Genomic DNA, 14,631 nt, shown 5'->3' on the forward strand with positions numbered 1-14,631 from the left:
CACACACACACACACACACACACACACACACACACACACACACGCACACACACACGCACGCACGCACGCACACACACACATAAACACATATACACACACACTCCTACTCCATTTCTTTTATCACAAAGCAGCAGAGTTAGTTTGTAATTCAGTGAGGAAGGATCCAGGGAACTCTCTTTGAGGCTCAACAATAAAGCAATAGAACAGACCAAAGTTAGGCTTTCATTACTGTTCTTCCTTTGGAAAGTTGACCTTTTAAAACTCATCAAATTAATATGTAGCCATTTAAAACTTCAAACTGCATTGAAATTGAAGTTCAGAGAAATCCCAGTATAAAGACAGAAACCTAACAGGCCGCAAGTAAACTGTATTTATTTATTTATTTAACCATTATTTAACTAGGCAAGTCAGTTAAGAACTAATTCTGATTTACAAGAACTGTAGCCTATACACATTATTGATGTTTATTTCAGTTTATTTTAACTTGAAACATTTTAAGACTAAAATCTGAAGATGATTCAACAAATTACAAGCACAATTTTGATCCATATGCATATTTGAATTGTAACTGTTACATCACAACAAACAAAGCTTTTGAGGTTAGTGAGTGACTACTGTTTCTAATGCATCGTCTGCTAGCGGGACGTGAGGTCTGTAGGTTATGCACAGGCAAACCTTTCTCACACTGTCAACCCAGACTGATTGACAAAGCCAGGTTGCAGGGTGAACCAACAGCAGCAGTTAAATGTCTAACATCATATTCACTATAGAGGCTATATAAACACACACAGATACACACACCACCTCAACCCCTCACACACACATTGACACACACCTGCCACGGCCCGCAGTGTGAAAAAAGTGAAAGGACTCACCTGTTGAAAATCCAACCGGGTGTTAGTTACGGAGGGTTAGGGGTCTCCTTTGCGGTGTGAGAGGGTCTGCAAAGGAGTTCCAGGCTGAGCTGTGGAGCAACATCTACCCTTGGGGGCACCTACCTCCATGCTACTGTACAGCCGGCCTCCATACCCCAGACCAAAACGAAACCATATAATCATAAATACTCAATGAGGGCTTAAACCCACAAATCACTTTACACAGTTACTAATTGGCCTAATTTGTAAACACCGTGTTTTTCTACAGGACCCCTAGCTCCAGGACCACCGGATGTGCTGGTGCAGCCTAAGAATCTTTGTATACGGCTACAGCGCTGAGAAAACTCTACTCTAACAATGCATGGTGGGAAGGCTCTCATTCCCCCTCCGTCTGTTGGAACAATCTCCTTCAAAAGAAATCTAATTTCCTCTCCCAGTACCCAGCTTCATGTGTGGGGTTTGTCCCGCCTATAGGTTTAAACAGCCTGGGAGCAGATATATATCAACAGATGCTTTTAAAAGTTACCAGACAAGTCCACAACTCAGAGGATGCAAAAGTTTTTGTTATGAGTGAGATTGAGTAAATTATGGGAGGGAATTCAGTAGTGTGGTCTGGTAGGAATTTAATCACATACATAATCAGTCCCCAAAACAAAGACTATCAACCAAGTCTCCACCATTTATAAATGCATTAATTTCTCATATCCAAAGTGCTAGTTATGTTATTGTATTCATTATGTAGAAATTCATTAGATGAAATGGTAAGAAGGAAATTACGAATGGCATAACACTGAGAACTGGGCACTGAAATATATATTATTTCTAAGAATCACATAGTGCACTGATATATATATATATATATATATATATATATATATATATATATATATATATATATATATATATATATCAGTATATATATATATATAGTAGCTATGACAAGACACTGGTATCAAAGTCTCTTATTTCCATTTTAACATTTGATCTCCTTGTTCTTGACGTTTTCTTCACACATCTCCTCTGTTATATTCCCACCGCTACAAAGCCACTGCCTTGGGAATATATGGATATTTTCACTTGATACCAAAGGCATTTTTCCTTGTGGTCATTTTTTCTTATACAATTGTAAATGAAAAGCTGGTTAAAACAACGGCCAAATGAATCACTTTGACTAACAATAACAGTCATTTCATTGTGCTAAATTAGTTTTTCTCACTATTGCGTTTCAACAACACCCCTATAATTTTCCATAATGAGTTTTTGTTACTGTATTGTATTGCAATGAAGTTATGTGAATGTGAGTTTTTTTCTATTGGCAGAAAACACTCAGATCAAAGTGCTACTTTGACAGTAAATGAAAATACATTTAAAGAATGACACATTGATGTTAAACGACTAGGGTTTAAATGCTTAGGAGTGTGTGTGTGTGTGTGTGTGTGTGTGTGTGTGTGTGTGTGTGTGTGTGTGTGTGTGTGTGTATGAGATGGAGGGTAGTGTGTGTGTGTGGTGGGGGGGGGGGGGGGGGGGGGTAATGTTAACACACAGATTTGTTGATTCTGATAAAAAAAGTTGATATTAATCAGTCAAGTACAGGGCCACATACAGAAAACATATTTTCAAATCACCTACACACCTAAATATCAATGCATCAGCCCCTATTGCAGTAAACACACAAACAGCAGATAATGTTGGGGTGTTGAACCCCCGAACCCCCATATCCAACCCCCTGAAGTATGACGCAACACTGCACTTCTAAGAAAGTGTATAGACGGGGGTGGGGTGGTTTCAAAATAAATTGCCCACTTTTCCTGAGGCCAGGCCATTGGAATGGTTCAGATTGATTGTGCGTTGCGTTTTGGAGGAAGATCGTATACATGTGGTCAGTAGCCTAGCAGTGAGCCAGTGACCCGGCCTCCCTCTCAAGTTACATCCTATATATAACATCCCCCCTCCTCGGCCTCCTCCCACCTACCCTCCCTCCCTCCCTTCCTCTCTCTCTATCTCTCTCTCTCTCCCAACTTCCCTGGAACCACCTTCTCCCTGGAACCACTCTGGCCTCAGCCGTCTCTCTTCTCCTCCGTCTCTCCTCTCCTCCGTCTTTCCTCTCCGTCTACCATCTCAGCATAGTCAGTGTTTACCAGCGCTGCGCCTGGCAACAGGCTGCATGCTCAGGATTACAGGAGGCCTTACCTTTCAACACTGCGAGCTCTGCCTTCCTTCAGCCTGCTTCGATCTCTCTCCCTGGGAACTAACGTGGGGCACACGGAGGTGCGAGGTGAGAGAGCTGTGGAGGAGAGCCCTGATTTGAGGCGCCGCGTCCGCCCACCTCCCTCAACTGGCTTCAGTCCTCTCTACTCTCTCTCTGTCTTGTGGTCTCTATTAGTGTCTGGTCGTTCCTGGAGGTTTTGGTGGTTGTGTGTGTGGTGGACTTAGGGGAGTTCGTCTTTCGGGTGGATCTCGTGGAGCACCGTGATGGATCACTCCCTGTTTGGGTGCCTCCGTAGCCCCCACGCCCCGGCCCAGGGCCTGCACCCCCACCCTGCCTTTACCCAGTCCCCGCTGGTGCTGCACGGACGCTCCGACCACATCTCCTACTCCAACCTGCCCGACTCCTCGCCCCCCTGTGGGGGGTACCCTGGACCTGGGGGGGAGGAGGCGTACGGAGGGCAGCAACACCACCATCGTGGAGGACACCTCCATCAGCATCAGCAGCACCCCCACCACTCACAGCACCAGGCCCACCAGACCCCCTGGCATGTCCCCCAGATTCCCTCACCCAACACCAGGCATGGCCTCTGCCTGCATCCTCCGGACAGGCAAGTCTCAGAACTGTGTGGTGGAGGGACCGTGAATCTGTGTGGATTCCAGACCAACCCCGGTCTAGGAGGTAGTGGTGACCTCACAGGTGTGTCGTGTGTTCCTGGGGACTTTGGACGACAGACGATGTCCCCGGACGAGACGGAACAGAGACGGAACAGTAAAGGGAAAGATGACTTGCACAGCTCAGGTAAGATGAGGACAATGAGGACATTATTCTCTCCTCTTCTCTTCTCTTAGCTTTGACTTCAGTTTCAAGGTTCTGGTAGTTTCTTTCAAAACTCACTGAGGAGTTTTCATCACATAGCGAGGGAGTATAATGACTTGAAGTGTTTGGTTTGTCTATTCTCATATTGGGATTTCACCATCTCTGTTTCAGCAGACAGATGTTGAAACAGCAGAGAACAGTGTGTGATACAGTAATAAAACATCTATTTGTTGCATTTTTGTTAATTGGCTAATGTTTCCATGATCACTGAACGCGCTGTAGTTTTATGTGTCAATGATGCTACATTGGAGAACCTCATGAGAAGTTAAGCATTGACTAAAGAGTCCAGCGCATACTTTTCCTTTGAAAGTCAATTCTTAGTTTTAACCTCACTTACTAGTAGGCTTGTTGTTTGAGCATTTGGGCCTTGTTTCTACAGTAGTTGTCAGGATAATATTGATGGCCATATGTCAATACTTTTGTGGTATAAATATTCAACTTCAAGGTTATTTGAAATAGACTTAGTTCTGATGATTAAAACTGATGTCTTATTTGATTACCGACTGCTTGATGCTCATAGTTTAATGTTAAATATCATTTTGTTTTCTTAATTGTCTAATTGCAAATGTAATTTATTAATTTCAATTACTAGCTACTGCACAAAAGTTAGCTGTACTAACATACCGGGAAGACATTTCAGTATTATAAGACCTTATGTTATAGCTTCTTTAAAGATCTTATATTATCTTGATACATTGATTGTCTTAAATTCGTTTATCTCAACTGTTTTCCATACTGTATTGACATTCATTCATCTCTGGAATTAGTGTTTACAAATTAACGAGGTAGAATTAGGCTAACTTTATTTGCTAATTAATATTTAAAATAAATGCAGGCAAGCGCTTCTTAGAAACAACATCTTATTGTGTGAAACCCTAGGCAGCAAGGCCGTAAACATCAAATATGATCTTGTACTTCATTTCACCCAAATGCAATTAATACAATTATTCTCATACCATCATTTTGTTTCCTTTTCAGTAGAACAACATATATTAAATTAATTAATATATTAAGGAAATATTTTTGGGGAGCAAAATGATCATCAAAATTCAATTAAACCATTGGACTAAAAAAAGCTTAAATTATCTTTATAAATGCTAAGGTCAATAGTCATGCTATTCTATTGACAATGTTATTTAAAGACATGAGCTAGTGAGATACATTACAGATTTGCAGTCATCTGCTGTTATGTGAAGCATTAGATCCATTGCCTTTCCATTTGTCTCAACAACAGATATTAAGATACTCTCTCAGTGATACTGTAATCAGGGTGATGATGTACCTCTGTCATTTGCAATATTTACATAGATGGATTGTCTCACTTTTACCTCAATCTACTATTCTAATTAGACTATTTACCTGTTTCTCCTTTAACGTTCTCCAATCTCAACAGCCCTCAAACCAATGTTATAGGTTATAGCCTGGGACAGCCAAGGTTTTCTTTGTCTCTCTCTTCAGGCTCCCAGGGATAATCAACAGTGACATTTTCCTCCAGGGTATTAATGTCCTACCGGTGTTATTTCTGTGAAGCCACCTTTTAAACTGTTAGAACGGCCACACCTGGGCTTTTTGATAGGCTTAAACCTACATAGTATTTATGGCTGTAGAATGTATGTACCTATAGCATTAGCCGCAACAGCTGTGCTCAAAAGCAGGCTTATAATGGTAGTGGACAATTCATCCATACTACTTTTGGATACCACTGCAATATGGATGATAGAATGGAATGGAATGGAATAGAATATAACTTTATTGCCCATTAGAGACAGAAATTCTCATTTTTGTGCAGTGAAGAATTACATAATAAAAAAAGGTTTATGTTAGGTCCCATTTCCACATTTGTTAAACAGCTATTGTGAGATAAGCACAGTCAGTGGCACATGTGAGTGTGTATATAAGTCGGTGATATAATTTTACACCCTGTCCACTGAACGACTGTGTTGCCTTTGAGAACGCTGAGGTTGTAAGGGACAGACTGATCTAGACCCCGGGTGGAGTCTCAAAATGGCCGATGGCTAAATGTGTTGGACTCGTCATTCAGGGCACCGCACTAGACCTAATATGGCTGTATATGGCTGTAGCCGTCATTATTATCGACAGACACATAATAATGCAAGCTCCATCCATATACGCGCTGGAGACTAGACACATCGGGTCCTTAATAAGTTACTAGCACAGTGGCTGTACATCCTGGCGGCTACATGTATGCAAACACAAGGGCTGATTCAGGACATCAGCGTAGGGTCATGACAAGAGGACTGCTCTCCGTATCCAGAAGCCATTTCACTGACACCTGCTTCCAGTGGCGTCGTGCACCAACACATTTTATTGGGGCACTGATAGGATGGGCAAATTTGATTTGCATGTATCTGTGTTATTCTCCCAGCAAGCACACGTGCTATTGTGCCCAGTAGTTAACTTTCCTCCTTCACTTTCCATTTCTCAGCTCAGTTGTACACCAGGGTGCAATTCTGATTGACAGGTAGTAGAAGTTTGAAGCATAACCCAGGAGCTGCCATGCACATTTGGAACACCTCTAACACAAATCACATTTCCTTATTTTCCCTGGCACATTACAAAAGGCAACATGGTCTTTTAAAAAAAATTCTGATGAGGCAATGGTATAACAATGATGTGGCAATAGTGAAATAATAGGTGAAATTCACCTTGGTAAATAACAAAGAATGCAAAACAAAGTTAAAAATGTATTGTAGATTAATTTTGTTGCAATATATTGTACAGTATAAACCATTAAACAATTGTTTCAAATTAAATATAATCCCCAAACTGTGTGAAAGACAATTTGTTTGAAAACTTATTTCCAGAAACTTCTTTGTCCCATATTCTGTTTTTACAAATGAAGGTGCCATGAATAGAGGGTACAAGCTGTGCTGTGACTGTGTGATGTGGCAGAGACAGACTCTTTCCTGCCACTATTTGGTTTGTCAACATATCCAACACATCCAACATTTACAGTTGAACTAAGAAAATGTCAGCTGGTTTTGTGTGGCGCGGACTAAAGAACAGTGCGTAAATTACAACTCAATGCATTTGACGCCCTGAAGTGTGATGTTTAGTGAAATCCATTGATGTTTGCCCAATTTTAAGCCACATCTATAAGGGAAAATATATTTGAAAGGATTTCAATGTACCCTTTTCAGAATCCAATTGAGCAATCTGGATTAAATACAGGCAATTGGATCAAAAGGAATTACAATCTGGAAAGTCTTTCTAAAGTCTACTTAATTTCAATCAAATATACAACAAATCACACACACAACACTCTCACCCCTGTCATCTTCTGAATTGCTTTAGCCATGTAGAGTGGGCAGGTGTAAGTTTTCAGACCATGCTCCATTTTATGTCTAGGCCCGTGGTTGGTGCTCAGCTGATCTGTGTATCTATTGGTCTATTGTTCAGCCTACTAGGTGATAGCTGGGAGGTCCACACCCTACTGTCCCACATTACCACATCACATTATCACGCTACTACACACCCCACATAGCAGAGGCAGGATGAACCTCATTTTTATGGGGTCTGTTCATTGGCAATTTCTCACATGGAATATCCTTCATTTCTCAGAACAAGAATAGACTGACGAGTTTCAGAAGAAAGTTCTTTATTTCTGACCATTTTGAGCCTGTAATCAAACCCACAAATGCTGATGCTTAAGATACTCAACTAGTCCAAAGAAGTTTTATTGCTTCTTTAATCAGAACAGTTTTCAGCTGTGATAACGTAATTGCAAAAGGGTTTTCTAATGATCAATTAGCCTTTTAAAACGATAAACTTGGATTAGCGAACACAACATGCCATTGTAACACAGGGGTGATGGTTGCTGATAATGGGCCTCTGTACACCTATGTAGATATTCCATAAAAAATCTGCCGTTTCAAGCTACAATAGTCATTTACAACATTAACAATGTCTACATTGTATTTCTGATCAATTTGATGTTATTTTAATGTACAAAAAAATTGCTTTTCTTTCAAAAACAAGGAAATGTATAAGTGACCCCAAACTTTTGAACAGTAGTGTACATTACCGCTTCACATTACCCCACCCCTGATGGACCTCAGCTTCATCTACCCTCAGATCCACCAGAGATGAGCTCTTGGAATCACTTTTGTCTTTGAACAATAGAGCTACAGTGTTGAGTTGGCTAGCATCAAATATTACCTCTCCTTTTGGATAAAACTTCTATTTAAAAGAAGTGATAAAGTAGTGGAGGGAGGCTGAGACAATTTCACCAGCTTTCCAGTTAAACAAATGATTGTTACAGGACATATTCTCTGTGTCGCCTAGGTTTCAAAGAAATGAGGCTATGGTAAATTGATTTGTGAAATGTTCACATACAGTAAGAATGTGTTGCAACTTAATGGTATTTGAGAGATATCAGTCAGTTTCTTTCTATGCTCTAAGGAGCGAGTCTGTTTCGGAGAAAGAACATATGGAAGTTGCCTGAGTGAGCTGGGCTCTGGGACAGTACTCCCTGCCTGGTGCTTCTCATGCAGCCCCTCCCCAGGAAGACACTATAGTGTGCATGACCAATATCCCCATAGTAAAAGGTGATTGACACTGATAATTGTTTAGCTTTTAGTTTGTGTTTCAGCCCTGCAGTTGATCACACAATCCCTTCTTTTTTTCCACCCCTTTTATTCTCCTTTCTTTTTTGGCGACTCAACTGTGTCTGGAAAAAGTTCTGTTTTTAATTTCAGATTCCCAGGACGGGAGCTATAAGTCTGACGTGAACAGCAAGCCCAGGAAGGAGAGGACGGCGTTCACCAAGGAACAGATCCGGGAACTGGAGTCAGAGTTTGCGCACCACAACTACCTGACGAGACTTAGGCGATATGAGATAGCAGTCAACCTCGACCTCACAGAAAGACAAGTACGTTACCTGCATATGAAAAAATGCAATGTAAATTGCATGTGAAAAGTGAAAAAAAAAGTAAATGTGAAAAAGTATATTACCTGTTGTCTTGCTAAAAAAACGAGTTAATTAGACATAACATTGGCTTGTTATCTAACAGCAAAACATGATGCAGTTTATTTCTCCCTTTGATGATCAAATAAATCAGAAAATTGGCAGCTCATGTGTGAACAAAATAACTAAAGGAATCGCAGTTAGAGGATTAATACTGTAATTACGCCAATAACTCAGACACTTGTATTCAAAGAGTCACAGTGAAGCTAACACTGAAATGGCAGCTAACGGCAGTTGATATGGATTCTATTAAAACTACACAGGCCTCGGGATGAAAAACCCTGTATGTTTTGACATTAGCAAACGCTTGGATATGTCATGCTAACGCACTGAAAGTAATCACTTCCAAACCAAACCACAGAGGCTCTTTGATGTACAGTATCTGTGCAGTGTGTGTGTGTGTGTGTGTGCGTGTGTGTGTGTGTGTGTGTGTGTGTGTGTGTGTGTGTGTGTGTGTGTGTGTGTGTGTGTGTGTGTGTGTGTGTGTGTGTGTGTGTGTGTGTGTGTGTGTGTGTGTGAGTGAGTGTGTTACCAGCACTGCTGGTCTGGCTGTCTGTGGGTGTGCAGGGACAGTCTGATGGCATGTGTCAGAGACCAGATGTTTCTCTAATTCCCTTCCAACACCAATAGGAAATACACTGGACATTAAGGGACATATTTCCACACACTATGCTCAATGGAGAACATCCATTCAAGGTGTTCTAGGAGTCCAGGAGAGTATAGGTTTAATCTCCCCTTAATGTATGACAGTGAAAAAGCTCCTTATTCTCTGCTATATTTTAGATGGAAAGAGGTAAACTTTTAATTGAAAAAACTTCTTTTAAATGAATAATTTATGCCTAATCTGCCTTGATCTGAAAAGCTTGCCTGCATAAAACTGTTAAAAACGATGCGTTCAACTAAATGAACCTCCACACTCAGCACACCCATAAGGGCTTTTGGAACTCATCATCTGTTGTCTAAATCCAATCAGAGTGTATTGGCTGCAGCCAAGCCAAGCCCAGGCAGCCAGGCAACAACCCACCCAGGAGTTAGGCCCTTCCTGCTAGGAGCCCTGTCCCCCACTCCTACTCATACTGACTGCCTCTCCTCTCCTCTCCTCTCTTCTCCTCTCTTCTCCTCTCTTCTCCACACAATCCCAATATAGGGCCCATAAATCTGGATGTGTGTGGGGGTTGATCCTGTGTGTAAGTGTGTGTGTGCGTGTGTGTGTGAGGGTTGACCCTGGATGTTAAACCCAGTCTAACATCGTTCTGGCTACTTTCTTACAGTGCAGCTTCTATCCCCTTGATCATGCTATTAACTACTGTATAGCTTTACTAACAATGATTGTACAAATCAGGTCTCAGCCCAAGAGCCCCTCACACCCCTGGAGGTCTTGTCTCGCAACTGAACCTTGTGAATGTGTGTGTGGTTGTGTGTGTGTGTGTGTGTGTGTGTGTGTGTGAGTGTATGTGTGTAACAACCATCTCAGGTAACGACTTATGAATTACTTATTGAACATTAGGACTGCACCCAAGGGCGTATACCGTGGCAGAGGATTGTGTGTGTGTGTGTGTGTGTGTGGTTGTGTGTAACAGCTTACAGAGGACTTTTATGAGGCGGTTGACGCTTATAAGCCTGTTTACTAGAAAATTTGCCACACATGCGTGTGTTTACTCTGTAAACTTAACTCCTATCTTGGGGCTGTGAGTGGCAGGCTACAATGCCTAAAATAAATCCTACAGAGGCACATAGGGCTCCTGTGAGAAAGCAGGTCGCTCGGACGGTGGATAAGAGGGGGGTCAGGGGGATCAGGGGCTTGTTGGAGGGGGTTGCAGTTTGTGGGGCAGGGGGAGAGCCAACAGGAAGGGGTAGGGTGGTGTAGGGGCTTCAAGGGCAGTAGGTGACGTGATGGGGGATGGGAGAAGGGGGGGGGGGCGGGGCTTCGCTCGGTCCCGATCCGATCAGGCCGTTTAAGGCAGCAGCTTAATCATCACAAAGAGGAGCCGCGAATACTGAAGGATCTGTGGAGTCAGGAACAAGATCCGAGGCAGGATCAGCACATACCTGGCCATGTCGAAATAAGACGCCTCAACAGTCAACACTAACCACGAAGTCCAACGTGACTGCCAGTCGCCTGCTCAGTTCACTGTCACCCAGCGTTATACATACTATAAACACCATGGGCTTACTACAGATATAGGATCTTCATTTGAGACAGTTTGCTACATTAGGAAAATAATCCTGCAGCAACAGAAATTGTGAATTATTATGTTGATTATAATTAATGGACATTTTTTGTAGGGATTGATAACAATTTTGTTACTGCAAATAAAGTCTGAAATTACAAACTGTAGCCTTTTAAAGCATTTTAAACCTTGAATAAACTACTGATGTGTGGGAAAATTCTCAGCAACAAAAGAGTGATCAAATTAAGATCTGTATCTCCGTACGCTACCTACAACGTACACAAAGGGTTCAGTGTCATCAAGCGCTACCCACAATGTACACCCAGGGTTCAGTGTCATCAAGCGCTACCCACAATGTACACCCAGGGTTCAGTGTCATCAAGCGCTACCCACAATGTACACCCAGGGTTCAGTGTCATCAAGCGCTACCCACAATGTACACCCAGGGTTCAGTGTCATCAAGCGCTACCCACAATGTACACCCAGGGTTCAGTGTCATCAAGCGCTACCCACAATGTACACCCAGGGTTCAGTGTCATCAAGCGCTACCCACAATGTACACCCAGGGTTCAGTGTCATCAAGCGCTACCCACAATGTACACCCAGGGTTCAGTGTCATCAAGCGCTACCCACAATGTACACCCAGGGTTCAGTGTCATCAAGCGCTACCCACAATGTACACCCAGGGTTCAGTGTCATCAAGCGCTACCCACAATGTACACCCAGGGTTCAGTGTCATCAAGCGCTACCCACAATGTACACCCAGGGTTCAGTGTCATCAAGCGCTACCCACAATGTACACCCAGGGTTCAGTGTCATCAAGCGCTACCCACAATGTACACCCAGGGTTCAGTGTCATCAAGCGCTACCCACAATGTACACCCAGGGTTCAGTGTCATCAAGCGCTACCCACAATGTACACCCAGGGTTCAGTGTCATCAAGCGCTACCCACAATGTACACCCAGGGTTCAGTGTCATCAAGCGCTACCCACAATGTACACCCAGGGTTCAGTGTCATCAAGCGCTACCCACAATGTACACCCAGGGTTCAGTGTCATCAAGCGCTACCCACAATGTACACCCAGGGTTCAGTGTCATCAAGCGCTACCCACAATGTACACCCAGGGTTCAGTGTCATCAAGCGCTACCCACAATGTACACCCAGGGTTCAGTGTCATCAAGCGCTACCCACAATGTACACCCAGGGTTCAGTGTCATCAAGCGCTACCCACAATGTACACCCAGGGTTCAGTGTCACCCTGTGAAACATACATCGTACACAGTGAGGTCAAAATGACCCAAAGCACCTCGTCGACGGCAACAGGGGATCCCAGACTCAAGTGGTGTGCGACTGCGACTAATGATCTTGTAGATAATAATTTGGCTCTCGGCTGCCAGCTCCGGTAGATGAGGTGTCGCTTGGGGTTTACATAAGATCATGCCGTGTGAAGAGGAAGGTGGGGGAGCTAGAGAGGGTGTGTGTGTGGGGGGGGGGGGGGGGGGGCTGGTGTGTCGGAAGAAGTGTGTGTGTGTGTATGTGCGTGAAATGAAAGGTGGGGGAGCTGGGTTACACACTCCTGTGGTGTGTGTGTGTGTGCATGCGAGTGTTTGTGTGTGCTCTGCTGTGCTGGCAAAGGTCTGTTTCACTGAGGCCGTAAATCTCCCAGTCACATACACTGATAGAGGAGGGTTCACACGAACAGATTCAGGACATTGAGTTTCCTAACACACAGTGGGATGTTAGAGTTTTACTGAGGAGGGATGGGGGAAGAGGTGGGGGGACGCTAGGGTTTTACAGATGGGTCTACATGCCAAGAACTCAGTCTCCAGAACCCCACAACCAACGCACCCACAGTGGCATCGAGTTACCTCAGACCCTCACACTCCATATACACCCCATCTCCACTCTCTCACAACAAGGCCTTTAAGACTACAGTTAAACTTTGTGCAATGAAAAGTTGTGGATGTTTTCTTCATGTGGTTATTATTACTAACCTAAATACATTTTCTAAAACCTTGGCTAATATTGCCCTTGTTATTGAGAAGGGCTATGATCCACTCACTTTCCTGCAAACGATCCAAGTGTCAAACTCCAGTCCTTGAGAGCCACAGCATCTGCATGTTTTCCTTCCTCCCTAGGAGTGTCTAAATCAGACACCAAAGGAAAGAGCTGAAATTAGCAGTCACTGTGGTCCACCAGGTATTGAGTTGGACCCCCCTGTCATATAACTTCCACTAATTTCCCTGTAAACCAATTGGTCTCCTCTCCTCCAGGTGAAGGTGTGGTTCCAGAACAGGCGGATGAAGTGGAAGCGTGTTAAAGGAGGTCAACAGGGGGCAGCGGCCCGGGAAAAAGAACTTGTCAACGCGAAGAAGGGAACGCTGTTGCCGTCAGAGTACTGTGGCATGGTGGGAGGATTACACCACTCCTCCAGTTCCCCTGGTAATGAGGACAGTCACGACAGTGACCAGAGCTCAGAGCACGCTCAGTTATGACCCTGACCCACCACATAGGCCACGCAGTGGTCAAAGGTCAATTTTGCGGCCATTTGGACAAACGTCTAAAATTGCAGTGAGTTGATATGATCATGTTGCATTTGTAGGTACAGAGTTACATACATAGGCCTACATACTCACTATGCTCTCAGGAGTAGAAAGAAGACATTGAAGACTCTCTCAAGAAACATCAACAACAGGTGTTCTGACTAAAGGTGTTTGTTGATTGGCAAAGGAGTGGAGGAAGAAAGATATAAGTAAAGGTAAGCAAGAAGAGGAAGGAATGGAACGAGGATGGAATGATCAACTGGATGTGTAAGATCAAATAAAAAATATTTGCTTGTGAGCAAAGCCTCAGGCTCCTGAGACTGTAAATTGGGAATAAAATAGGATATTATTGTGAACATTCCACAAGTGCCTTGCATTGATAAAATGGCTTGGATTTTTGCACTGTCAAAGACTAAATTCTACTGTATTTTCTTTGGAATACAACAATCATGCAATGAGCTTTAAGTAAAAATGTGGAATTTAATTGAATAGTAGACTATTACCATGAGTCCTATTATTCTGATTTACTTACAACATAACTGAACATCTCCCGACTGCTGACCCATTGGTTTTACATTGTTCTCCCACTAAGTCTTAAAAGTTTACCTTTGAGTGAAATATATATATATATCATTTTATTACATATAAATCTGGGACATAATGGTTTCTTAAGTGAATAAAACTGATCAATCAAAAAATGTATTTGTCATTGTCAGGTTCTTGAACATTCTCACAATATTACACCATTTTTATGTTACTATAGTAGATCTATATAAGTAAAAATCAATGAATATTGGAAATAATGTAAGCATTTCTTTGCCTTCTGTATGAGTGTGTATTCTAATTTGTGTTTTAGAGTGGCGTTTTGGCAGTGACAGAGCTGTAACGTCCTACGGTACACTACCAGCTGGTTTTGGCCGTGGCAGAGTCGTAGCCTCCTACAGTACAGGACCAGCTGGTTATCCAAT

At 42.8% G+C, this 14,631-nt stretch overlaps 1 protein-coding gene across 1 annotated transcript; it reads left to right on the plus strand.

Annotated features, from left to right (window-relative positions):
• Positions 1-3,347: 3,347 nt before the first annotated feature.
• Positions 3,348-13,615, plus strand: LOC120022530 (homeobox protein MOX-2-like). The gene is made up of 3 exons (XM_038966478.1): positions 3,348-3,882; positions 8,679-8,851; positions 13,394-13,615. Exons 1-3 carry the CDS (start codon positions 3,348-3,350, stop codon positions 13,613-13,615), a joined length of 930 nt encoding a protein of 309 aa, XP_038822406.1.
• Positions 13,616-14,631: the final 1,016 nt, after the last annotated feature.

The sequence above is a fragment of the Salvelinus namaycush genome, chromosome 27 (genome assembly GCF_016432855.1).
Source record: "Salvelinus namaycush isolate Seneca chromosome 27, SaNama_1.0, whole genome shotgun sequence".
Taxonomy (NCBI): Eukaryota; Metazoa; Chordata; class Actinopteri; order Salmoniformes; family Salmonidae; genus Salvelinus; species Salvelinus namaycush.